The sequence below is a fragment of the Juglans regia genome, chromosome 11, assembly GCF_001411555.2.
Source record: "Juglans regia cultivar Chandler chromosome 11, Walnut 2.0, whole genome shotgun sequence".
Taxonomy (NCBI): Eukaryota; Viridiplantae; Streptophyta; class Magnoliopsida; order Fagales; family Juglandaceae; genus Juglans; species Juglans regia.
Window position 1 is genome coordinate 28949429 of NC_049911.1, and position 26920 is coordinate 28976348.

The window sequence follows — 26920 nt, forward strand, 5'->3', positions numbered from 1 at the left end:
AGTGCTTTGCCTCTTGATTTTGTATCTGAATGATTATTCTATATTTATACAAACTAGCTAAAACTATGTAAATAATAAAGTGCAGAAAACTTAGAAGATACTAAGGAAATCGTCGGCAGTCGATGGTGGAGAAGGCTTTGGCATCCGTCGATGGTGGGTTGAAGGTGCTCTTCTCGATGGTGGAGGCTGCGATTCGTTCGGGCATGCATCAAGAAAACCCAGAAGAGGGAAAAACGTAGGAGCAAGGTGGAGGCGTGTGATTTGAATTTGGTTTTTGGTTCAGATTTAGGTTGTAGAGAAAATGGTAATTTAGTCAATTCACGGATTAAAATGGGGATAAGATTGTCAATTCGGCACTAGGACTGCAATACAGTCATCTTAAGAGGACTGTATATAGAACGACTCTAATTTAAAACATGTTGTTTTCTTTGAATAGATGAAAATCCCACTTTACCTTTCAAAGAAAATGTAGTCTTAAAGATGAAAACCTTTTTTCTCTTTATGAAATTTATGTAGAGACGGGGGAGAAAGCATAGAAGAACGAAACAAAATTGAAGAATATAATATAAATATATAGGAAATCATAGAAAAAACAATGGCACTGTTTAGCCTACCCTTCATCCGAAGAGTCTTCTTCAAAGCGGGAGAGGAAAGGGGTTGGGGCTGTGATATCCGCGAAGAGGTTTGACGGGGACAGTACCTTGAGCCTTAAACAATCACAAGACAAGGACTGAAAAAGAAATAAACAAAAGTGAAAAGGTTATAACGTAAATAACAAAGTACCAGCAATATCTACCCGCCGATACGCACTCTTATTTAATATTTATTTATTTTTCTTTCGGTTGAAATAATTTAAGGCCCCTATTCTCGGAAAAACCAAACGATCGCTTTTTCTTTTTCTTTCTCATTCCCCATTTTATATTTGTCCATTTCGATTAGGGTTTTCTTTTTCTTCTTCATCTTCTCTTCGTCTCTGAGCTTACAAACCCTAATCTCCTCCCCCCCTCTCACCCACTCTCCGTCCGATCTCCTTTCACTAGCCGTTACACTCGGTTTCCCGCCAAGCTCAACTTCATCTCAGCCGTCTGTTTCTGTTGTTTATTTTTTTTAAAAAAACTAACCGTTAGATCTGCCATATCGGGAAACCGTTCGGTTTGTGTTCCTTTTTTTCTATCGACATAAGATTTTATTGACCGTTGGGAATGTCTGCGGTGGAACCGGAGAAGACGGTTGACGTGGTGTCGGAGGAGGAGGAGAAAGGGGGAGAGCTCTTGTTCTGCGGTGCCACTTCTTGGGATTCCGTTGGTCGCCGCAAAGGCCTCGAGGGCAACTTGGTCTCCCCGACTCGGCTTCGCCCGCTCGTCGGTGTTGACATTCGATTCGTCGCTTCGGGCTGCAGTAAGTTTCATTCTCCATCTAGAATTGGTTTCGCTTCGCTTTTAGCTCCTATTGGATTGCATTTCTCGGTTCTTGAATCGAATGCCTTGATCTTGACCGAACATTGCCGGTGTAGTTTTGGTATTTTTATTTTTCTTTCATTATAACGAATTGTATTCTGACCGTTATATGGTTTGCATCGAATCGTAGCATCGTGTCATTGTGTGGCGTTGGATACTGAAGGGCGTTGCTATACATGGGGGCGCAATGAGGCACGAACTTGTATTTTGTTAGCAAGTTTGTACGTTTCTTGCTCTCTTTTTATGCTATTAATTCATAGTCTATTGATGTGCAGAAGGGCCAACTTGGCCACGGAGACACTATTCAGAGAGACAGGCCGACTGTAGTGTCTGAACTTCTCAAGTAAGTTGCAGGAGTCAGGCTTTGCTTGCTCAGTGTCTACTCCAAATCTTGGGAGTGGCTCCTGTCCAATAGGTTGTTGTAGAGTTCCTCTTTGATTTATGGCTTCCCTTGAGCGAACAGATGTTCTGAATAAATGCAGCTGGCTTGAGTTTGAATTTTAGGGATTAAAGTGTCTGAAACTGTAATTTAATGACTGCATATGGTGGTTATAGAATTGAGTTATTTAATGTTAATGGGGCTGAGAAAAAATAATTCGAAGAAAGTATTGAAAAAAATAGATGGATAGAACAAAACTATTTTGCAAAAGTTATTAGGCATTTTGTTTGTGGTTGGTTAGCAAAGTTCCACCTCGTCAAGATGGTAGAGAACTTGATAGCCACATAACAACAAGTGGAAATAGATTTACTTGCTTATCACAGTTTCACCTTTTCAGGATGGTAGAGTACAGAGAGTGATAGTGATGCGAACAGATGTTCTGAATAAATGCAGCTGGCTTGAGTTTGAATTTTAGGGATTAAAGTGTCTGAAACTGTAATTTAATGACTGCATATAGTGGTTATAGAATTGAATTATTTAATGTAAATGGGGCTGAGAAAAAATAATTCGAAGAAAGTATTGAAAAAAATAGATGGATAGAACAAAACTATTTTGCAAAAGTTATTAGGCACTTTGTTTGTGGTTGGTTAGCAAAGTTCCACCTTGTCAAGATGGTAGAGAACTTGATAGGCACATAACAACAAGTGGAAATAGATTTACTTGCTTATCAAAGTTCCACCTTTTCAGGATGGTAGAGTACAGATGAGTGATAGTGATGAAGGTTCTGTTAAGGATTTGTATATTCTACTAATATCATATGACAAGTGCTCGTATTGGTGATTTTTGTAACCCATGGAAAATCCTGGATTTAAATGTCTTAATTGAGTTTTAAAACCAGTAATTATTTATTTATTCATTTTGTTATTCGAGTTGTTACGGCTATCCATTGAAGGTACAAAGTCATTAGAGCTGGAACGGGGAGGAGCCATACAGTAGTGGGTACTGAGGATGGAATTTCCCTCTCCTTTGGCTGGAACAAACATGGACAGCTGGGTTCAGGCTCGGTACGCAATGGTGGGTTTGTTTTTATAAATTTAGTTCAATGAAATTTCTAGAAGCTTGCAATGCAAATCTAATGGCAAATGTTTTTGATAGGCTGGCCACTCTGACATTGCAGTGCCATTTATAGATTTAAGAGTTATAAGCTCACTACATATGAGGCAGGGTACACAATATTTCCAAGTTTCTTATGCATTAAGAATGGCACTTGTAACACATGGAATACCTATCTGATTTCATGCTGAAGTGGGTACTTTAAGGGCATTCTTGGAATCATGATCGAGTACTAGGACTTTGTCACTTTATATGCGACATTATTATGCAAATACAGATAAAATAATCCAAGTTTGATCCCTTTACGTGTTACATTTTTTTTAGGTAACATCATTATATTAAAATAACAAAATTCAACATTGTTATTTGATTTTGAAGGTTTTATGGGAAAATGTGATTAGGGATATGCGGTGTGCTTAATCCAAGTTTGCCTTTGCAAATTACTGATAAAAAAAAGTTTGCCTTGGCAAATTGAATTCAGATCACCAAGTCCATCATCCAGATTATGTTTGTATCTGGATCTGATTCCTGTATGTATTTTTATAGTTGTGAACAAATAGCATATGATATTACTTATTAATGCTTATAGAGTTTGTATTTTTGTTATATCTCATTGTAAAACATGCATTAGTGTCTGACAACAAGCTGCTTTACGTAGTCACTTTATCATTTGTAGAAATCGAGTTATCTCCTGTTCGCTGTCTTGTTTCTGAAGTAAAAAATACTGTTTGCGGGGCTGACTTCACCGTGTGGTTGACTTCTGTTGAAGGAGCTTCTATACTGTATGGTTTGTGGATACACTTGGGCTTTTGTTTTCATGGTTTTTCGGCCAATTTGTCATTTGGTTTTGTAGTTCACAATTAAGTCAAACAACTTGCTGATTTGCAAAATTTTTCTTGGTTTCTAGGACTGCAGGTCTTCCTCAGTATGGACAACTTGGGCATGGAACAGATAATGAGGTATGCTATTATGTTTTATGTGTTCATTTTTTATATTCTCCCCATGATCTTTTGACAAGTTGCCAAGTTGTCCGTGTGTCGTATTCATGGGATCCAAAGACTTTATTGCTTTAAATTTGGTGATAGCGACATAGGTCCTTACCTGTATTTCTATATTTTCTTGGCCAACTTTCATATATAGAGGCAATATGTTTGGGATAATTCTTTTATCAGGGGTGAATAGAGCGATCAAGTACCACTAAAAGGTAAATGGTAGAATTTGTTACATAGCACTGATCCAATATGAGTATTAATTTGTATCTACTAATTTTTTAATCTGAATCTCCTTAGGGTTTTTAATAGAACAGCTGGATTGTTTGCATAGGAATTTTGTTTAGTTTTTTCTTTTGAGATGAATCTTAGCCCCCTCAGAAAGTATGAAGTTGATGCAATATGCTGGCTTCTTAATGAAGGAAAAGAGCTGACTGTGGAAATATGTACGGTGGACTATCATTGGATTTTGATTTTGGAAATAGGCTTATAAAGAGGGATTAATAGGATAGTTTTCTTAGAGATCGTACCTCATTTCACATTCACATAAAAAATAAAGATTGTACCTCACTTAGAACCAGAAGCATCATGCCTCTTGATTGTTAGGATCCTTTGACATTTTCAACCTATTGAGAAAAGTACTTAATAGTTCTAATGTCCTTTTTGTTTTCAAATATCCTTCAACAATATTTCCTACAATATGATGAAAAAAAGTTCTTACAAAGGTGGTTACTTTATTTTTTGTTAAGTATAAAGGTGGTTACTTTTAGGTGTAGCATTCTGCAGCTAGCCTTAATTTTTTTTTTTTTTTTGATAAATTGCAGTTTGCCTTAATAGAATTCTCTATTCAACAAAATTATTCAAAACATATGATGATGTTAATATTTCAAAATCTCCCATGGCCGAATATGGACTTATTAAGGCACTTTAAGCTGGTTTGTGGTGCTAGCATTAAACGGATGCTGAACTGTGGAATGATTTTCGTAATATCCACCCTTCTTGCCCCTCCACTGCTTTCTGCTTCTCCCTCGGCTGGTGTGAAGTCCAATTAATTCATCAATTGCTTAAACTCGACTTTCTTGTTTAGTTTCATGCTTCTGCTTGCTAGCAGCTCTCATCTTGAATTTTGTTACGTCGTTTTATTTATATTCAATCTTCCTTTACACACCGTATGTAGCCTATGTAAACGTTTCCATTAGACTGCATTCATCAAGAAGCGTCTTTGTTGTTGTCATTATTTAGTTTGCTCTAGTCACTACCCTTGATAAAGTGTCATTCAGTTTATATGCAGACACAAAGACACAGGGCGCTGCATGATTTTAACACATATTTGCACATACCCTCGCAGATATGAGACTTTTTTTGTATGAAGTTTCACATAATTTAAGCTGCTGTGTGGCACTGGGATTAAATGGCTACTGAACTGTAGAAGCCTCTTTGATTTGTCATTACCTTGTTTCCTCTAGTCGATACCCTTGATGAAATGTCAAAGTTTGTATACAGACAGAGACAGGGTTGCATGATTTAGACACTTTTGTACATACACATACAGATATGGGACCTTTTTTAGTGTGAAGCTTCACATAATTTTTTATGTACTTGCAGTACAACACCAAGGACAGCTCAGTGAGACTCGCTTATGAAGCCCAACCACGCCCTAGAGCAATTGCTTCTCTTGCTGGGGAAACGATTGTCAAAGTTGCATGTGGAACGAACCATACTGGTTGTTAATAGCTTCTGCTCTCTCTGTGTATTTATACATACGCATTTTCTTAGGTGTATTTATACATAAGTATACACTAATCCCCCCCAGCTCCCACCCCACTTTTCCTCCGCGTCAACATACTTGCATTGTTGTTATGTTTGTTTCTTTATGTTGGCTTTTGGTCTTGGCATACAGTGGCTGTGGATTCAAATGGATTTGTTTACACGTAAGTGCTTATTCAGTTTACCTAGTGTGAGATAGCATTACACTTCTCTTTCTTCCTGCTGACTTGGAAATATCTTCTGGTTGACTATCTGCTGTGGAAATATGTTTAGGTGGGGATTTGGCGGTTATGGAAGGTAGGTTCTAGCTATTCAGATTGTGTATGGGCTTTCTTCATGGTGCCGTCTTTTTCTTATCCATGTAATTCCTGGAATGCTTATTTTTAGGCTCGGACATAGGGAGCAGAAGGATGAGTGGGTCCCTCGTCGTGTTGACGTTTTTCAGAGGCACAATGTTCTACCTCCAGATGCAGTGATTTCAGCTGGTTCTGTTAACTCCTCTTGCACTGCAGGTATATATGAACTTGGTTTAAAGTGTAGATATTGTGATGCACACACCCTCCCCTATTATAGACCTTGTTTATTATGGAAGCTTGGAAGGTGGTGCTAAATGCCAACTGGGACAATATGTAAAGGTGTTTGAACAACATGATACCAAGTTGAGTGTGTCAGTGTGGAACAATAGAATGCAAGTTGCTCTATAGATCTTAGCATATAAGTAGATGTAACAAATCATTTAGACAACCGTGTAATGAGTGTATGTGTAGATCATGACATGATAAAGATGTAGAAGGGCTGTGGGAAGATTAAATTTATGTTTAAGCTTTGTGGTTTACCCAATTAACCTACACCTCTTATTGATAGTATTTGGCAGAGAGCTAAGTGTTATGGTTAATCTCTTTAAAGGAAAATATAGAAGAAAAACTTTGTTATGGTGAAAAGATTGAATTTCAAATCAAGCATAAGAGTCTAAGACTTGGTAATATGGGAGTGAAACACTTCTTCATAAGGTTATTGAATTGGCTTTAGTTTTGTCATATAATATCCAATTTATTTGTCCATTGGTAATGTGGGAGTGCACACGTCTATTACTAGGCAATTGAATTGGCTTTAGTTTGGCTTGCCATATCTTAGGACCAAGATATCGTGTTACATTCAATTTATTTGTTGATGTTTTTTTCTTCATGGGCCCCTGAATAAAGGACCAAATCATCAAGTAAGCTTTAGTAGTAACCACTTGGCTCATTGGCAATTAGCCAAGGTTAGTTGAAGTGAGGATCCTATTTAGTGTTGCCAAGGGGCTTCAGGCCTTTACTTTTTTTTTAATAGGTAAAAGTAAAATTTTATTGTTATAAAAGGCAAGCTTCAGGCCTCTACTTACCTTGCAAGTGAAATAATTTTATACAAATGGCATATGTAGGAAGGAATATGAAAACATTATTAATTGGAGAATTTTTTTTGCGAACCTTACCACTCAATTTTTAAATTTGTGTTCTATTTTTTTACAGTTTTTTTTTTGGTTTTTGCTAAAATTAATTTGTTTTCTAGGTGGAGGACAGTTGTATATGTGGGGCAAGATAAAGAACGCCGGTGATGATTGGATGTATCCTAAACCTCTCATGGATTTAAGGTTTGGCTTTGCATCATGATTGTGTTATTTATATATTAAGTTTTATTTTTTTTATTGGCACCGGGTGTCTGAGATCAAAGTCCCGACTAATTCTGAGGGTGCACAGGCCCTCGGCAAGGAGTTTCCCACAAGTGCAACTTGGGTAATTCAATGGGAAGTTCCCCCAGTCCGATGGCCCTTAGAAAGTGTTTGCACCCAAAAGGATTCAAACCTTAGACCTCGAGGGAGCATACCACCAAAACCAAGGCCTTTACCATTTGAGCCAACCCCTATGGGTTGGTTAAGTGTTATTAAGGATCAAAATATGTTTTTCCCAGTACAGAGAACTAATACTTGAGATACACCCTATGAAAAAAAAAGGCATAAAAGCCCCGTAAACTACAAAGAAAAAGCTGAATGAGCAATCATCCAATGTGGTAAAGGGTTTTGAACAAGAATCCTTGAGTTCCTCTGTCTTTATTGTCTTTCCAATTGCAACACAACAAACTAGATGGAACAATCTTCCATGATGCTTTGCTGTGAGACTGACAAAACGTTCCATTTCAATAGTCCAATAAGATCTATGACATGACAAGGCATTGCAATCTAACCCAAACATCCCAAAAATAGAATTTCATCAACTTATCTGTGGAAACTCTTCCACGAACTGCATAAATTTTTCTGTAACTTTGGATTAACTTTTTTGTTTGACATTTCCCACAGTTGTTTAGGAGTTTCATGTTTTTTCATGCAAGTTGATCCCATTAGGACCTATGTCCTTCACTTTCTGCTTTTACATCTTCATATGTGGAACTTTTTAAAGTAATGGATAAAACAGAAAAGTGAAATTGAAGTCTTAGCCATTTGCTGCAAGATTAGTTATGGGATGAGTAAAGGTTAGCATGAAAAGGGATTTCAAACCCAGGCTTGTAGTCATGCGAATGAAGGCTTTAACGCCAAGACTTTGGTGTTGTCTTTTGAGTTTTGGGAGTTATTATGAATTTTTATTTGTGGAAGTTTTGTTTACCGAATAAAAAAATGAAAAATTATCCGTGGGATTTGATCCAAAGAACCAAGTCGGCTCGGCCTTTCTTTATCCAAGTATAATCATGCAATTGACAAGCGGTTTTGCAGAACCAATAGTGCTGTTAATATTCTGAATATTATAGCATTCCTATTGTAATTTGATTTTTTTTTTGCCAAAATTTTGAGTTCATTTAGGAAATCTTGATGATTCAAATTGACTAGCCATCAAAGCATATCAGAAAAATTTCCCTTGTTTTTTAGATTTTGTATTCTCTTCAGCTTTACAAGTATCCCGTCTCCTGGCCTTTATTGTCGGTGTAAATCCAGAGCCTCTTTCAGTAATATAATATCCTGTCTGGCATCTTGAAAGTGTATTACTCTTCCAACTCATGAAGTGATAATTTAGAGGTTTGCTGGTTTTAGTTTTTGGGTTTGACTGGTACTCAGCATAATTGCATAGATAACTTTATTTTCTGCTTTTTTACAGTGGCTGGAATCTACGTTGCATGGATTCAGGTAATATGCACCATTTTGTTGGTGCTGATTCCTCCTGCATAAGTTGGGGCCATGCACAACATGGAGAGCTGGGATTTGGCCCAAATGGGCAGAAGTAAGGGTTTGTCACTTCTAAATCATAAATTTCCTTTCTTTTAAAGGCGTCCTTTTTTCTTTCTTTAAGTTTTGCTTTGTGTTTGTTTCTGCTCCTTAGATCTTCCGCAATACCCAAAAAAGTAGATATTCTTGAGGGCATGCATGTCATCAGGTGCGTGTTAGTCTTTGCTTACCTTTTAATTTGTTTTCAACAATTCTACTCATAGATTGTAATTATTTTTTTTTTCACTGTAGTGTTGCATGTGGTATGGGCCATTCCATGGTGGTGGTTGATAGAAAAAATGTGGGTGACCAACTTGATCAGGTAATTATTAAAAGATCACAGTATCCTGTTATTGGAATTTTGGGTGCTCTTGCATTTTTGGTGTTGTATCTTATCGGAATGTTGTCTGAACACTGTTGCCAGAAGAAATGTAGTTACCCTTAGCTTTCAGCGGTCATCAATCTTTGTTTGAGCATTTAACTTCCTGGTAGTGTTTTGGCAGTACAATGATTTCGAAACAGTAATTGCATTCTTTGATAAATGAGCTAGATGAAATACGAATTTTTCTTAAATTGTGTCCTTGGAATGTTCGATTTGGAAGAATCTTAAACAGTAAGTGTTTTGGCATGGCAGAATCGTTTTGTAGTGACAGCTAGCTGCTCTAGACTCTTTAATGTCATACTCTGTTCAAAATCTAATGTTCAGCAGCGATTTTCCCTTCTTTGGGAAGGGCATTTTATCTCCTATATTTTAGTAGCTGCTTTTCATTACGCTCCCTAAAAAATACAGATAAAGCTGTTATTAACTTTGGATAATTTTTTGATCTTTATTTTTCAGCTCGATATTTATGATGGCAAAGCTTCTGGTGAAGGTATGCTGATGTCAAAGCATGTAGTGTAAATGGTTGGTCTGATTTATTGTTGAAAGAACTGTTATTACATGTTTTGGATGAAAGGAATATTAGTCGATTCAAGGCACAACTTTTGGCCAAGTGGACAATGTATATGTTTGCACGTTTTTAGGGGCCAGACTTCTGCCTGGGCCTTCCCATAGCCTGAGAGTTAAAATTAGCTTGGCTGTCAACATTGTATTGACGATTTGGGGGTCTAAGCTGGTTAACCTAATCAGAAGAATTCTTTCTGCAGGTAGTGAAGAGCCTGAGCTTCAAACTCCGGTTGTCAAGCAAACTGCTAAAAAGGGTACTGCTAAATCTTTAAGTAACTCGAAGAAGAGGAAGAAGTTGAAAGATTCATCTGACTCGGAAGATGGAGATGACAGTGATGCTGACAGTGAAGATGGTGAAGAACAGGTCAATGGGCAGACAGAACAGAGAAAGGGGGGTAGGAATGTTTCTGGTCGAGGTCGAGGTAAAGGTGCTAATAAATCAACGCGTGGGCGAGGTCGACCTCCATCAGCAAATAAAAGTTCACATTCTTCTCAAGGGAAAAGCGGTAAAAGAGGAAGGCCCCGGAAGGCCTAACTTGACACTTCCAAGTTTGAAATTTTGTTCTCTCTCTGTTTAGAGAGGGGTACGACACTATCAATTGGCTACTGTACTTGGAGTTCTTTCTAATTTCCAAAAGTATTTTTTTCCTTTTTTAATTCTTCAGTCCCGCAGAATTGTACTTGTTTGATTGATAGAAACATTTCTCTTGTACTAACATTTCATTTTTTTACTTGGAAAACTGAGAAAATGTTGCATCAGAACTTACCACATTATCGATTTTAGAAAATCTCACATTCAGTCAATTTTCCCATTGATATTTCATAACTTGATGGGCTATTTCTCTCTTTCCGTTTTATACTATTAACAAGCGTCATCAGCATTTGCTAAAATACGCGAGCAAGCGTTTGTGGGATCTGTCATCTGGTTGGTCTGTAAACATTTTGTGGCTAACATAAATTACCGAAGAATACTTATTGCAGAATTTGGTATTCCAAACAGAAAATGAGAGACAATAATTATTGTATGGAGTTTGCGACGAACATAACCAAGCCGGACAAAGAGAATGAAATGAGTATATCAAAAAGTGACCAAAACTTAAATTTTTTTACATCTGAACATAACCAACCAATTAAAAAATGACCAGGTTCAATAAAATAAACGATTTTATGTATTTCTATATTTATAGAAGCTTATATACGATGGCACACAACCTTTATTTCATGGTAAGGCTTTTTTTTTTCTTTCTATGAGCTATTCAAAAGCTAGGACACCATGCAGTTTGAATAGACAAGTTGAAGCGGCAACCTATGGGTTTGGCTCTTGCTCAGCAGCATCATCATTCTGCAGCTGGGGCTGTACTCCATTGTGATGAGGCTGTAGTTGTGCCTGATGTTGCAGTACATGCTGCTGCTGCCGCAGCAAATGGTAAAGCTGTGTTTGCTGGGGATGCTGCAGCTGGAACACCTGTTGATTAATGGAAAGCTGCTGAGCCATTAAGTCTGCAAGGTAGCCCTCCCCGCCGCATTCTGCTGCAGTAAGCCTCAAATGCTGAACTTCTGTGGTCAAGGCCTCGTTTAAAGCTGGGAGTCAAAAGACAAAAAAGACAAATATCTTAGCCCAAATGCAGCCCTAAAACTATTAGGAACTAGGTACCATAGCAACAAATATCAAAAGATGATATATTAAACAACCCCATTAAAATCTTCAGGATGAGAGAAATTAAGAGAGTACATATTGAGCAACAAACTGAACCAGTGCAACTTTAATGACTCGTATCAAAGCCCCATGTAATAGATATCCTCGTTTGAGACACATACTGATGCAAACTTGGAAAAAAAAAAAGTTGGGAAACTTCATCCAGTTAGCTCTAGTAAAATTTTCAATTGGCTTAGAAACATAAGTTAATGTAGTAATGACAAAAAAAATCTATCTTGACGAATTGGGAGATGCAAGATACACATCCCATGCCCCATCATTATTTTTCCAGACAAACTACCATCATCGAGCAAAAGAATTTCCATTGCAACGTGAAAGTTTACAAGCCTGTGAACTGCTCGAACAGCATCTTAAAGTTGCATCAAACTAATGTAATTAAGCAGTCGTGTATCCTGGATCCTAAGTGTAAAGCCAGGCATGAGCATGAGGGGGAGTAAAGTGCTTATGGAAATTATCACACTTGTACAGGGATAATTAAGTAATTTGATACGAATTACACTTTTATGCACTTCATAATTAAATTGTAAAATCAGTTGAAATTTTACATGAGTTGGGATTAATCACTCAATCACACAACCTTTTTTTTATGAGAACTTCTAAGTTCAAAATCTAGTAACCCAATTAGAAGGAAAACAGCTGCGTTCGACGTACTAGAAACAGAGTTAAAGGTTTCTTCTGCTTACTTAAAGTTTCAAGTTCCTAAAGTACTCTCTTCTCATGTAAAAACTACAAAGGAACAAAAATAAAAATAAAAACTATCGACTCTACAAGCAAAATCCAGCATGTTTGTTACTGCCTTGAACTTTTGTAAAAGAAAACGCACATTTTTGTTCTGAACTTCCGCCTCTTCTATGAAGCCTTACATGGGCATCAAGGTGCTAGATGTGAGCTTCACTGAGATTTGAACTTGAAGTATTAATTTTTTTTTAGAGAGGCACTTAAAGCATTCCTAGGCACACTTTTACTGACACTGATCAAGAACTTGAGAAGCCTCTTAGATTGATTCCTGATTTATTTGTTTACCGAGGTGCTAGATGTGAGCCTCACTGAGATTTGAAATTGAAGTATTAATTTTTTTAAGAGAGGCACTTAAAAGCATTCCTAGGCACACTTTTACTGGTGCTGATCAAGAACTTGAGAAGCCTCTTAGATTGATTCCTGATTTATTTGTTTTCTGATTTACTCACAGATAGAAGGGCATCTTAACTTTAGGGTTTCTTTTCCTTCTCAGTGCCAAAAACTTTAAGAAAATTATATATATTGAACTTATCCCCCTTGTATATAAGAGTCCCAGTACAAAATGAAGCAACTAAATCCTACTTTGCCTATGTTTATTTGAATCTAGGTCAATTATGTTTCCACTAGCATATATGTCAAGGAGTTGATGGAGCCTGGAAGAAGAGATTGAACAATCCATACAGACTCAAAAATCATAAAATTAAAATAATCTGTGATACATATTTGGATACTGTACTTATATTAAAAATATATATATATTTGGATACTGTAAAAGGCATGGTGGAACTGCCAAAATAATCTGTTAAATCTAGTTCCCAAGCAGCTTCAATACTGCCAAAATGGGTAAAAAGATCAATAGTAAAAATTACATCATCAGAGTTGGAAGTTTTTGTTTACTTATGTGGGTAAAAGGAGGAATGGGTAAAGTGAAATGAGAAGCTAGGGTCAAGCAAGCACATTTCGTAACAGAAGAATGAGACAGCTTTCAGCTAAATCAAAATATGAAGTTCTTGTTTTGGTTTCGGGGGGAGGGGGTGGAATTTTATTAAAATATCAATAACCTAAATTAGGAGAAAGGCAACAGAAGAAGCCTCTCTACAACCTAGTCTAACATACCATAATTTCGAGTTAGAAGAGCCCCCACTAGAATTAGATGGCATATTTGCTAAACTCTAATTAGGTTACTCATGTATACTCCCTGTGTACTTGGGCTTTGCCTACTTCTATGAATACAACTTTTTGATCACCTAAAAAAAAAAATAGATGGAATATTTGCTAATAAATCATAGTTTGCTTCAGCTGACTAAATTACACGGAGCAGAAGAAAAAGTATGCATACCGTTTTTTAGCTTTGACTCCTGTTCCATGGCCTGAAGGCGGAATTTCAACTCATTGTTCTCACTCTTAAGCACGGTAGACTCCCTCTGGATAATAAAATGGAAAATAAAACCAAGAGTGTATAACGAATATCAATTATACATTAAGTTCATTACTAGTTAATAACAAATCTCATCAACCTAGATACCCACCTGTAACTTTGTAAGCTCATTAGACAGTGTAGTGTTCTCTGTCTGTAGGGTTTGTGCCTTCTGTTCTAAGTCTGCAGTGTAACGCATCTTTCGCTCCTTGGAACGAGCAGCTGACAGACGATTAGCCAAAACCCTGGATCAGAAAATCAGGAATGAGAAAATTCACTCAAGGGCACAATGATTGCCAACAATACACAGATAAAAGGGTGAAAAAACACCTCTTGGCACGCTTCGGGTCTGATAATGCAATCTCAGACAGTTTCGCATTTTCCCTGATCTTTTCCAGTTCAGCCTCACTGAAGTGACCATTTCCAAACTCCACGCAGAACTTATTTGCGTTCCCATCAATGGTACCGATAGGTAAGTGTTGGTCCATTCTAGTTCCTATGGGCGGGAGCTTTGGTGACTCATCGTCAAAATGCAAATTTCCCATATAACTATCCATTGAAACACTTCTATTGTGTCGAACAGTGGGCTTCGTGTCTCCACCAGCAATTCTCTTTCCTTCCCTATTCTCATTAGCAACACTATAACTGTTTGGGTAGCCATTTACACGACTTTCCACTTCATTATCACTGCTATCACATCCATTTGTCTTCGAGCCACTGACTCTGCTATCCATATCCTTTTCCTCTGTACCAGATGAGTTCATTTTATCAATATTGTCCAGATTCATGATTTCATTAAACAAGTCATCAACGGTTTCTCCTTCAGATTTCCCTTCAGCTGTTCCATCAGCAATGTTATTGCCATCCCTATCCCTCTTCAACTCACCCTTCATCACCAACTGGATTGGCTTGTCCACCCCAGAATTCTCTCTTACAGAAACCGACCGGTCCAAAACTCCCCGACTTCCAATGGGAATCAATTGAGGTGAAGACTGAATCATGGCTGAAAATCCTAATGGAATACTATCACTGTTGGAGCGCCGGTGCCCTCTACGAGGAGGAAGGCCCTCACCTACCCGAAATGCATTATGTCCGTTTACAGGCAAAGGAAGTGGCAGGGAATGAGAATTAACAGCACTTTCTTCCATAGACAAATCAGTCGAGATTGGATCAGAGAGCGAGCTCATCGAGGGCTCACGATAAGGCAAAGGACTCAAAGGGGGCAGCAAGTTATCAAGCGCAAAAAATGTGGGTTGAGACAAAGATCTAGAATGGGAAGGCCCCGGGCTTAAACTCTGAGAACTCGGTTGTTGTCGTGAAGCCGGGCGGGACCCCATAAACTGGGGAAACTGAGGCGAAGAAGCGGTGTTATTCGGATGCGAGGGTGGTATACCAGATCTCTTATTACCATTCTCACTACCTCCAGGACTCGAATTTTGCGGTAGATGACGCACTGGAAAACCCATTTGAGACGCATTTAAATTTTGCATATCCAATTGATTCTTTGGTTTCAATCCAAATGCAGATTGATGCCCCACTTGCATAGCACTTCCACTTTCATCAACGCCACCCATCTCCCTCTCTGTTATGCTAAACCCTTTTAATAAGTACAAAAAACCCTAATACTACCAGATATGGTAATGAAACAAACCTCTAAAACACACACCAACAAAAACTCGTACTAAATTGTTAATCGACTGGAACCCAATTATCAGAAAAATAGAAAAAAGAACATGACTGCGTGATCATACACACGGTCACCATAGTTATAGTCATGGTCATAGACAGACCCTACCTGCTTCAGTGAAATAGACTCGACACAGACCTTAGTGCATGGCGGAAGATGAGCAAGAGAACCTCGAAAGTACGGGCAGACAGTAATCGAAGACCGCGACCGAGTTTATCGGGCAACTGTGGCGGTGATATCCACAAGCACGGGGGAGTAGGCCTCGGGCTACGCTTCGAAGAACTCAGAAATATTGCCTCTTGGGACACAAGCTTTCTTGTCCTTTCTCTCTCTCTCGGACAACGTAAATATATATGTATCCTTGTATGGACGGCTTTATTTTCGGTCATTTTTATTATTATTTTTTTGGGTAAATTGAAACGCGGTTTCTAATCATATGCTTTCGTGTCGATGACGCCGTTACGTTACGGTCTTTCTTTCTTTCTTCCCTTTATCTCCGCCTTTAATCGCGAGGATAAGATTCTACGGCAAATTGACGATTACGTTTTTCGTATTCACTAATAGCCGAGCCGGCCTAAGTCGGTGCACAGGTGCAAGGGGTTCAGACGGCCAGCTTGGCTTGGCGTGGCAGCTATGTATTTGAGGATTTATTTAGCTTATTATGGTTTTATTTATTTACTTAAAAAAACCTTCTTCTTTTTTTTTTTAAATTAATGAGCCAGATCGTTTTCCATACGCACCCCTTCATTTTTTTAAAAGTATTCCATCACAAGCCATGGACTTTCATATTTTGGTAATATATTTATTAAAATGCACTAGCCTACCATATGTTGTGCATATGGTGATTTCATCGTGTGTTTATCTTCTACTTGCGTCTAATTATATATTTTAGGTTGAGAAGCGATGCATATATAACCTGTTCAACATTTTAATAACTCGGTGTTGGATGGAAATTGATTTTTTAAAATCCCAATCAGACGAAAAGCTCATAATTCTTTTTGTTTTTTTTTTTTTAACATTTTTAAGGAAGTGAAACTGACAATAAATGGTTTGTAAATAGTCATTGTTCATTTTAATACCAGAAGTGCTATAATCACATAAATATTTTATAAAAATAAACTCACAAACTGACGTGATATCATATAATACGTTAAATATATTTTATAATAAAAATAATTTTATAATCTGAGATACTACATTAAACCATATAAGTTTAAGAATTTACTTTTATATATATATATATATTGTGATTAAAACATTTCTATTTATTTATTCATTATAAGATATTAGTAAGAAATCATTAGGGACGCTAAAGGGGTCTAACAAACTGATGTAGCACAGTGTCAATATGCCATGATAGTTAAACCCCTTTAGCTTGTTAGACCCCTCTAGCGAACGCGTGAAGGTGTGAGGAGGGGAGGAGCGCAGAGGAGAGGGAAAATTAAAGAAAAAATAGACTGATGTAGCATATTAGCACTGCATCACATTATTTTGTGAGATCTCATTGTGCCTCTAACAACGGTCTATTAGTAAATCATGCACCACATATTCAGGTTACCAAAACTTGATGATGGGCTACCAGGTTTAAGTTATGGGCAGGCTGTTCGAATTTGAACCCGAGGCCCATTGAGGCACCACACTGGTTTTAAAGTTTGCTTTCCAATCCCCTCTTTCTCGGCCCCAATTCATAAAAACCCAATGCTCTCCCCTGTTTTAACCTATAGGTCCATATATCCGAGCCCAAAGGGATAATATCTCGGCCTTCACCGACTAACAGGAGGTGTTATTACACCATTTGTCTGTGACAATTTTTCCATCACCAATCAAACTACGAATCTATTTGACTCTTAAGGCCTCCCGTCGAGCCACTTTATAAACCAAGCCTGCAAGTCACTTTAGCCGTCCCCAAAAACCCTAGCTAAAACTTCTATAAATCGCCGTCTCCTTACCTTCTAAGTGTACCTCGCTTCCTTCTTCCGTTCTTCACCTTCTTGAGCTGAGTCTGAGGCCTATAATCCGCGTTATTGCTTAGGTTTTGTGTTCATATATGTACTTGGATATGACTATATTGGAGAGGGCAAATGACGAAGATTCTTGATTGTTAGAATGCTCGAACTTTGATTTTGGGTGTGATGATCCAACAATTTCGAATAGGAAGATCTGATGCCTCTCTTTCTCTAATATTCATTTCCACTATCTTTCTCACTTTTTCGCTATATTTTTTTTAAATTGTTTAATTTCTGTTGTTTTTAATGTTTTCCTCTTCTTTTTCCTATATCATCTACGAGCAAGGAAACTTATGAAGCACACGGTTGTATTCATGAATTCCGACCTCAAAAAATAGTTGATGGTCACACATTTATGTTATATTTCTTTTTGTTATAGTTGTGGATAAATAGCCAATGATGAAGATCTTGAAATCGACTGAAATGCAAGTTAATGGTAAACTTGTAAACTTGTCGAAAATCATGAACTAGGACGGTCTGAGGCTCTTTTTTTTTTTTCCATCCAATTGCATATCTCGTGTCGAGAGTAAGAGAGTTCGTCCTTCTTTTAGAAGTGTTGGAATTCATGATCATAATTTGTTGGATAAATCGTATCTACAGTGTTGTGAATGATGAGGATATAATTTTTACAGTTATCCCTGTCTGATGCATTGTGCTGACAGTTTGTAATCTGACGCACACTGTAGGGCTCTATGCATTCATTTCCATAAATTTACATGTTATATAATCCTTCTGCCCCTTGTGATTCTATTATTCAAACTAAAATATTTTGAATGATTTGTAGTTTTAATCATGTTTGGTCAGATTCTTGAATCTGTTCTTCATAAACACTCGCAGTAATGAATGCATGATTACTTTTTATCATAGAGTCCTGATATAATCACGGTGAAATCCACGGGATGCGGTAAAAATCTATCCCGTGAATTCCCCATTTTCTCTCACGTTGTCTAATCTCTTTGCTTTGATTTATTTGAAGTATAGTTTTATTTTGCCGTAATCTTATTCAGGTCGGTCGATACTCCGCCCTTGTTTCCTCTTTTTATCAGAATTTGTTGTAAATATAATCCGGGGTGCTGTATACTCAAGCCAGTTGTGAATGTGTGGGTCTTTAGAATGATGACCGAACGATCGATGCGAAAGCTTTGGGCATTTAAGAAGGGATTATTACTGGGTTAAAATGGTTTCAATGTTTCAGTTCTTGGAAATGTGCACATACAATTTATATGTCAATTGGTGATTGGTAGGGAAAGAATATCTGCCGTGCGATATGTGGGACTTCAAGAGAGACGCACATAAGCCAAATAATGTCAAGACTCCACTTATTGAGTGCCATAGTAGGGATTGTCATTTGAAATGTATTTCTCGAAAATATGTTCTATTATTGGCATTTGATTGGAGAAATCAGATATGTTAGACAAAGGAATACTACCTTCAGCGGATTAAAATTGGCTTCTATTTGAAAAGCAGAAACCATTTATTTTCTGTCTCTTAAATTTTGAACGCGGAGAGACAGTGAGAGAGAGAGCGAGACGCTGCGAGAGACCTCCTTCTATATCATTCCCTCCCCCTCCCTCCCTCCCTCCCTCCCCGTCTGACACACTTTACCCTGCCCGGCAGGAGCATCTTCAGAACTCAACTCCTAAGTAAAAATTGTCATTGTCAACTTATTATTCACTGTACACATTCCAAAACATAGCCATATCGATAAAAAAAAATAACTTATAGACTGACGCTTTTCATTCAAGAGTGCAAGTTCCACAACAATCTAGACAGAACTCCGACATGTCACATGGGCGACTAATCACTAGTCCTAAACTAAGGTAGTTTAGGCGAGACATAGGAGGCGGCTTTCGTTCTTTATTGATGTGGACAAAATAGTTACATCGACAACAACAGAGAATGCTGATTTTCTGCAGGAGGGGTAAACTGGCAGGGCTACTAACAAGCTCATTCGTTTGCCAATTATCAATTTCTTTCTTTTACTCCACGGCTGAAAGGGAAGTAGTATAAGATGGATACCTGCTCGTCATTAGCTGTTTAACTATTATCCTATACCTCCATTCCATTAAAATTTACTAGTCTACTTGATTGTTATGTAGCGATTTGTCCCATGCTTGGCCCAGTGATCTTTCAGGTCAACGGGATTTGACAGATCATGGCCTTCTGCTGCAAGGCGGCTGATAAGCTTGTTAAAGGCACTTCCGCTCATCTTTCGCCCACCGACTCGGGCATGCCGCTTGTTGGGCACAGCTGGTAGAGGATACATTGACAGGGTTGTTGTGCAGCATGAAGATTGCCACCCCCCATTTCCCCATTTATAACACTGCCTTAGGATTCCAGTGCAGGAACATACTGGTGCAGGCATGGTTGAGTCGTCAAATGAAACCTGATTCAACCCCAGGTCCTGTCCCTTCCAATCAGACTTTGAAGCCCCAGATTGTCTGTTCAGATCATCACTTCCAACACCCATTTCCGGCCCACCCTTCCACTCTTGTGACTTTCCAAACATGATTTTATTCAAGTCATCACTCTCGCTCTTAATCTTCCTTGGAGGTTTTGAGGCCTTGCTTGCAGTTGTCATCCCCTTCGTCTCTTTTGTTCGTTTAGCTCGCCGTGACTTGGCAGTCTCAGACTCAACTTGTGATGCTGCAAGGCCATCGCTTGTGTGCATATCCCTTATATTGTTAGAAGCCTCACCCATGTGGGGTAGATGATGAACGTGCTGTTGGGGATGGTGGATGTGCTTCACCCCTCGTGAGATTTGGCATCCTGGTGGGCATGAGGACATATTGCCACTGCTCAAGGAGTTTTCCCTATATTGAAGAGTGGCAATGGCATTGTCCCGTTCCATTATGGCATTATTCCGTTCTGCTATTGCTGCATCTCGTTGCAAAATTGCCATGTCTCGTTCTGCAAAAGCTGCCTTTTTTTCAGAAAGGGCCAAATTTCGTTCTTGAAGAGCTGCATCTCTTTCAGCTATAATGGTCATTATCTGCTTCATTGATGGCTGATGTTGCATCAACCACTGCAACAACAGCAGCATTTGCATATCTATCACATCAGGAATTCAAAAAGAAAGATGTGCTCATTCCTATAGTTCTGTGTATAATCTGTATCAAATTCTTACTCATACCTGACCCTGAGCTGATTTATACTGGTCTGCTTTGTGTCTTCCATTTTCACGATGCCCTCCATCATCCATCTGAGCAGTAATTCTGACAAAAGTTTCAAACCTCCTTTGTAAGCACCAAGTCCCAGTCAATCAAGCATGACCCTTGTCCAGGCTACAGATCCTCTATCTTGAAGCAAAGAGATAAAATCGTTCATAGTTTATTTATGGGTTGCCTGTGTGCAGATACACACAGGCACAACAGATTTGAACAGAGCGAGAGAGAGTGAGAGAGATGGAGGGAGATTTGAATTACAGAACCATAAGCAGGTGGACATAAGTAATAATAGAAACCCCTCAAGGAGGAAATATTAGAAATCATGTATAAATCCAAAGCTTAAGACCCACACGCTTCCATCAAACAATGATCCACAAGATGCAAAAAGAAAACAATGAGTATAGACAAGACAATATTGATGATCGCCTATATACAAAGAATACTCGAAGATGGAAATGAGAAATCAGATGCACGAAAGCTCATCAAATGAAAATGATGCTGAAATGGACCATAGCTAAAACAAGAAGCAAGCACAGATGTTAAGCTAAAAGTATAAATAAGTTACAACAGCCCTAAAGTGCATAGAGAAGGTATGCAAATTCGGATGGTGTCTTTGAACAAAAGTACATCCTAATTGTTAGCACTAATCCGACTAAGCACTTTTAAATAACTAATCAGTCACAGAAGGTATGTGAATTTCTTGAGTATAAACGCTGAGCCTACAAAAATACAGTGTGGCATGATGTTGAAATGTTAAGAAACATGATTGCACAACATATTTTTGGTTATATTATATAATGGTAATGATCAAGAAAAAAAGGATGCACTTTGTATATAATGTTCTTGGATAAATGCAGAGCCCTCGTTTTCATTATGCTTCAGTTCAATATATAACATGTTGTGGCTCCGATGAAAGAGTCAAGGATTGCCAACTTTGTAGCATATGCTCTTACACTTCTAGGCCCTTTTGTTTAATTCTTAAAAACCAAATCAAATCGATCATGGCAATTGTCATGTAAAAAAGCTTCATTCCTTCTTGGGAACCAAAAAGACGATGGCAGTAAGAGCAGCCGACGAAACAATAGAAAGAATCATTACAGCATGTCCATATCAATTTAATCCTCATTAAATGTCACTCAATCCTAGTTTAATCCACAAGATCACCTACAGAGTACTACGCACAGCTTAACATCGATTGCCACACGCACAGGGAACAGAAATCACCAAAATTAGTGTCTACTGCTCGAAAAGTGTTGCAGAAACACCAATTCAAGAAACAAGCTGCACGAACTTAGCACTAAGTAGGTAGTAACAGTATTAATAATCAGACGAAGAAAATCAAATCACTACAAAAATTAAAAAAAGCGAGAAGCTTTACCTTAAGAAGTAAGAGCAAGAGAATCGGAAGAGGAACGGAGACTTCGGGAACCTACAAATCAAGAAAGTTATAAATAGAGAAAAAAAAATTGGGGAAGCCACAGTTGGGAAAGGGATGCAAAACCCACTTTTCCGCTGCGGGAGCGATTTTACCTGTACCTCACTACATTTTTTCTTTCCACTGCTCTTTTTATTTTTTATATTTTTTATTTCCTAAGAGTACAATTTTCTTATTTTCTGGCATAAATAAAGGAGATTTTTCCTTCACCTTACGTGTGCCTGAGATAAAATAGACGATGATTTTTAAGGATTCCCTTCGCCACGTGCGACAAAATAAGGAAGTTGTAGTGGCATTTAATTATGAATATTGCTAGAGCTACTGCTGTTGGGCTCAGCGTATGTGTTTTTTTAATTTTTATTATATAAATCTTTTTAATAATTTTAAATATTTTAAAAAAATAAAAAATATTCACAATATTATTAAAAAATATTTCCTTAATCACGAAGTAAAATAAAAAATCATAAAAAAATATTTTTTTTATTTTACTTCATGATTAAGAAAGTATTTTTTAATGATTTTTTTTACTTTCTAATTAAAAATATATATTTTAATGATATTCTAAATTTATTTTATTTTTTAAAAATATTTAAAAGTGTTAAAAAATTTATATAAAAAATAATTTAAAAAAAGACACATGAAAAAATACATGATAGAGCTAGCGGGAGCTCCAAGCGGTGGCTCTAACATTGTCCTTTAGTTATTTAGTTTTTTCAATAATAATTAAACTTTGAGCCAATGTTATATTTAATTAACTGTCTTGAAGATTAGTTGACAGTTGAAACCTACCTAGACATGATATTATGTAAATATATATGACATACCCACGAAATTAAATTGAATCATGTTGCTTATTTACATCTTGTTTGAAGCATTGATATTGACTTAGCCAGATGAGTTTTTACCTTAGTAGTTCAATGTATATGTAGGAAATTGTAGTTGTAGGCAAATCTTATTTTATTTGTTTTTTTCTCTCAACCTATTTTTATTTGAGAAATGATATTCCCACTAAGGAAAATCACCGGTAAAAGTCACTAATTTTGTGGGTTTTTTTTTTTTTTTAATATATATACTGAATGTGATGGGAAGAAAAATCATTACCTTAGCCACAAGAGAGCAGAGAGGGCTTGTTGCGGGAGTTGGGTCAACAATGGGGTCAAGCCCGGTCGCCTAAGCCCAAACAAGGGAAGACGAAGCCAAGACCAATGCCAAGGTAGAGGGTTCAGGTCGGGCTAGTTATCCAGAGGAAGACTAGGGAAAGAGGAAAGGAAGATTATGACTAGCGTCGTCGAATGAATGGAATGGCAAACGAAGCTGCATTTAATGCAGCCCTTAACAGAGGCCACATCGTATTTAATGTGGCCCATAACAGAGGCCACGTCGCATTTAATGCGGCCCATAGTAGATGTCAAGTCGCGTTTAATACGGTCCAGAGCAGAGACCACGTCGCATTAAATGCCTCCCAATGCACAGGGTGTGCGGCATTAAATGCAGCCCAAGACCAGAACAGTGCGCAGAGAAGGTTGGGTGTTATCGCTGCTCGGTGGCGCAACACGCGGGGCAAATTGCCCTACGCAACATGATACCTTGCTATAGGGAATCCTAAACGGTAACTATAAACAAGGGACAACCCAACGACGAAGGGGGTAATGAAAAAAACTCTCTCTCTCTCTCTCTCTCTCTCTCTCTCTCTCTCTCTCTCTCTCTCTATTCATAATTTTAGCTTCTCTCTTGAGTAGGGCTGCAAACGGGCCGGTCCAGTCCGGTCCGGCGATGGATCGAAAATTTTCGGTCCATTATTTTTCCAGACCGGACCGGACCGAACACCCAAAGGGACCGGATCGGACCGATAGCTATCGGTCCGCCTTTTTTTTTTTTTTAAATTAATAAAAAAATTTATTTAAAATACTAAATTAAATTAAGTGACTTATTAATGTGGATTATATAACAAACTCAATAAAAAAATATTTTATATGGTCAATAATAATAAATTAGATGAAAATTATATTATTAATTTATATAATTACTATATAATTAACTAATTGATATTATATATTTATTAATTCATAGAATATTAACAAGTGTTAATAGTATATTTAAAATTTTATATTGTTAATAGTGATAGGTTAAATGAAGATATATATAAAATATTGTTAATTTATAGAATATTAACAAGTATTAATAATATATTTAAAAATTTATATTGTTAATTGTACAATTATTATATATAAAATATATATAAAAAATATTTTTTTTTTAATTTTTCATTCGGTCCGGTCCGGTCCGGTCCGAAAAAACTGTGGACCGTGGACCGGACCGAATGATTTCGGTCCTCTAAAATATGGACCGGACCGGACCGGTCTAAGTCTCGGTCCGGTCCGGTCCGGACCGAAACGGTCGGTCCGGTCGGTCCATTCGGTCCGACCGGACCGTTAATCACCCCTACTCTTGAGTCTTATCTCTCAAAATACTAACTCAAGCTTCGGAGGATTAACGGACCTCGAGATCCCCTTTCCGTTTTTGACTGTGCAGGATCGAGCTTGTATACCGAGACTGAGTAGTTGCCCAGGTCCGCGAAACACGACATCAACACTGAAATATATATTTAACAAATTTGTATTTTTTTTTAAATATTTAAAGGATTTAAAATGTTTGAAAAAAAAAATTTGACCGTTCTGTGGGAACTTTCGATGGCTCTCCTCGGTAGCTCTACTCGGTGGGTGTATCATACTATCGGCACCCTTTTTATTTTCATTTACTTTTCTCTCCAAACACAAAATATATAGGCGATACTTAGTGGGTGGATATGTGATTTTTTAGAATTCTTAAAATATTATAAATGTTATAAATCTTATTGTTGTACAGATTGGTATAACTTTGATTGGTATGACTTTAGTGGCACCGCGATATAATTTTAGTGACAATGGCCATATTGCATATAAATGAAGCTTTTCTTAATGTCCTCCAGCAAACAATATGAAATATCTCGAGATGAATTTCTTTACATCCGATTTCTTTTACACCCATGTATTACAGTATTAAAAAGCATTGCTATATTCTCCCAAAAAAAAAAAAAAAAAGCATTGCTATAGATAGACATTTTTTTTATATCCATGTATTAATACAACCTTTAGATAGAATAATGATAATTAAATAAAAAAAATGACCGTTAGATAAAATAAATACAACCGTTAGATCTACAAAATATAACTATTAAAAATAAATAAATAATTATAATTTATTGTTATAGAAAGTTAAATGGTTAATTCAATATAGAATTAAGTTTTGGATGAGGTAGCCCAAATGCAAAGCATGGTGCTACTCCCACAGAGGGAGGTCACCGAATAGGCAAAAAAACTTTTGCCTTTTTTTCTTTTCTTTTTTAAATATTTTTTTATTTATTAAAATAAAAAAAAACATAAATTCATTAAAAAACATTTACTTAACTAAAAAAAAACTGGATCGGTGGCCACCAGATAAGCATTTCCCAAATGCAAAAGGTTACATATTAATAAAAAAAATTGCCTAAACTAATGTTAATGCTCTTGACAAGAAAGCAAAATAATTATAAGAAATGTGATATTTACGTAATTATTTAAAATTATGTTAATCTAAAAAAATAAATAAAATTATGTGGCTTCTTTATACATAGCTTATTGTGGAACTAGAATAACTATAAAAAAAAATTAGAACAAATATTTTATTGTTAATTGACGAGAGAGTGAGTCTCTGGGATAGAATTCCACGCGGCGTTTGTTTTCAGAGATGAGATGAGTTGAGATTAAAGTTAAAAAGTTGAATAAAATATTGTTAAAATATATTTTTTAATATTATTGTTATTTTGGGATTTGAAAAAATTGAATTGTTTATTTTATTTTGTGTGGGGATTTGAGAAAGTTGTAATGATGAGGTGAGATGAGATGAGATGAGATGAGATGTTTCTGGAAAACAAACAATCCTCTAAAGTCAAATCTTCGTTCCAGTCTTTACCTATTCTGGCTTTTTTGCTTTTATTTTCACACTACTAATAGAGCAGCGTCCAAGGAACGTTTGCATTTTTTACAAAAATTATAACATCTTTTATATAAAAAAAAATGATTGATAAATTATCTAATAAATTTTAATACTGATTTAATGTATAAAGTACGTTTGCCATATTTATCTAATTAAAAGAAAAAATACATTTTTTAAAAATAATGTGTCCAAACAGTAAATAAAATGTGACTCTTTACATGTAGCACAAAATCTTGAATAATTGAATTAGTTGTTAGTTCACAATCATCAAGATTCAAAGAGCACATATGATTGATTTGTAAAAAGTCTAATGCATAAGAGCCTAAAATCTAATATAAACAAGTATTTATGAATTTCCATATTTCTCTAGTTTAATAAGAAGAGTTAGTTTCAATCGCAATATCTCCAAAGATTTCTTTTAGGTTGATCATCTGTATGTGAAAGATCAATCACAATCATGTGTTAAAACTCTGCATGAAAGTTTCAACTCTACAAATTAATCATTTGACGGTAGAGATTAATGCATTCATGTCATGCTACCTCAAACCATGCAGTAGATGTAGCGAGCTTGTATGAAACAAATCCACCCTCCCTATTTCAACTCTTATATTTTGGAAGCCCAAAAAATATTTTAATTGTAGAAAATTATTTTATCTAAATGATTTTAGTCAATTAAGAATATTATAATATTTAAATTATGTTAAAAACTATAATTATTTATATGGTTTTACTTTCTAAAAATATTTTACAAAATTTCATCATTTATTTAATGACAAAATATTACTATTTTATAAATTAAATTTGATAGTTTATGTATGATATGATATTTATATTTTAATTATCTATTTTAAATTAGTTT

The 26920-nt window shown here is 36.7% G+C and overlaps 3 protein-coding genes and 3 non-coding genes across 12 annotated transcripts; 4 read left to right on the forward strand and 2 right to left on the reverse strand.

Moving 5' to 3' along the window:
* The first annotated feature begins 877 nt into the window (after positions 1-877).
* Positions 878-10692, forward strand: LOC108991367 (protein RCC2 homolog). The gene is made up of 16 exons (XM_018965590.2): positions 878-1398; positions 1588-1649; positions 1733-1800; positions 2789-2910; positions 3626-3731; positions 3857-3908; positions 5544-5661; positions 5839-5869; positions 5979-6002; positions 6093-6217; positions 7254-7335; positions 8828-8950; positions 9050-9103; positions 9187-9256; positions 9773-9806; positions 10081-10692. The coding sequence occupies exons 1-16, from the start codon at positions 1203-1205 to the stop codon at positions 10413-10415; spliced, it is 1602 nt and encodes a 533-aa protein (XP_018821135.1). The 5' UTR covers positions 878-1202; the 3' UTR covers positions 10416-10692.
* Positions 10693-10841: 149 nt separating this feature from the next.
* On the reverse strand, positions 10842-15774 carry LOC108991368 (probable transcription factor PosF21). Of its 2 annotated transcripts, none has more exons than XM_018965592.2 (5): positions 15578-15774; positions 14083-15334; positions 13865-13997; positions 13675-13759; positions 10842-11461 (listed from the first exon to the last, which is right to left on the reverse strand). In XM_018965592.2, the coding sequence occupies exons 2-5, from the start codon at positions 15324-15326 to the stop codon at positions 11187-11189; spliced, it is 1737 nt and encodes a 578-aa protein (XP_018821137.1). In that variant the 5' UTR covers positions 15327-15334; positions 15578-15774; the 3' UTR covers positions 10842-11186. The 2 variants fall into 2 exon arrangements, with proteins under 2 accessions (XP_018821137.1, XP_018821136.1); XM_018965591.2 differs by having other exon boundaries at positions 15548-15774.
* A 1753-nt stretch (positions 15775-17527) lies between these two features.
* On the forward strand, positions 17528-17606 carry LOC118343865. The gene has a single exon (XR_004797655.1). It is a non-coding gene; the product is annotated as a small nucleolar RNA snoR64a (small nucleolar RNA).
* Positions 17607-17837: 231 nt separating this feature from the next.
* Positions 17838-17929, forward strand: LOC118343867. Its single transcript, XR_004797657.1, has one exon. It is a non-coding gene; the product is annotated as a small nucleolar RNA snoR20a (small nucleolar RNA).
* A 116-nt stretch (positions 17930-18045) lies between these two features.
* On the forward strand, positions 18046-18126 carry LOC118343919. Its single transcript, XR_004797706.1, has one exon. It is a non-coding gene; the product is annotated as a small nucleolar RNA R38 (small nucleolar RNA).
* A 1020-nt stretch (positions 18127-19146) lies between these two features.
* On the reverse strand, positions 19147-22179 carry LOC108991356 (protein BASIC PENTACYSTEINE6-like). Of its 6 annotated transcripts, none has more exons than XM_018965577.2 (4): positions 22118-22179; positions 21991-22041; positions 20579-20660; positions 19147-20470 (listed from the first exon to the last, which is right to left on the reverse strand). In XM_018965577.2, the coding sequence occupies exons 3-4, from the start codon at positions 20645-20647 to the stop codon at positions 19526-19528; spliced, it is 1014 nt and encodes a 337-aa protein (XP_018821122.2). In that variant the 5' UTR covers positions 20648-20660; positions 21991-22041; positions 22118-22179; the 3' UTR covers positions 19147-19525. The 6 variants fall into 6 exon arrangements, with proteins under 6 accessions (XP_018821122.2, XP_018821120.2, XP_018821117.2 ...); XM_018965575.2 differs by having other exon boundaries at positions 20579-20740; XM_018965572.2 differs by having other exon boundaries at positions 20579-20744.
* Positions 22180-26920: the final 4741 nt, after the last annotated feature.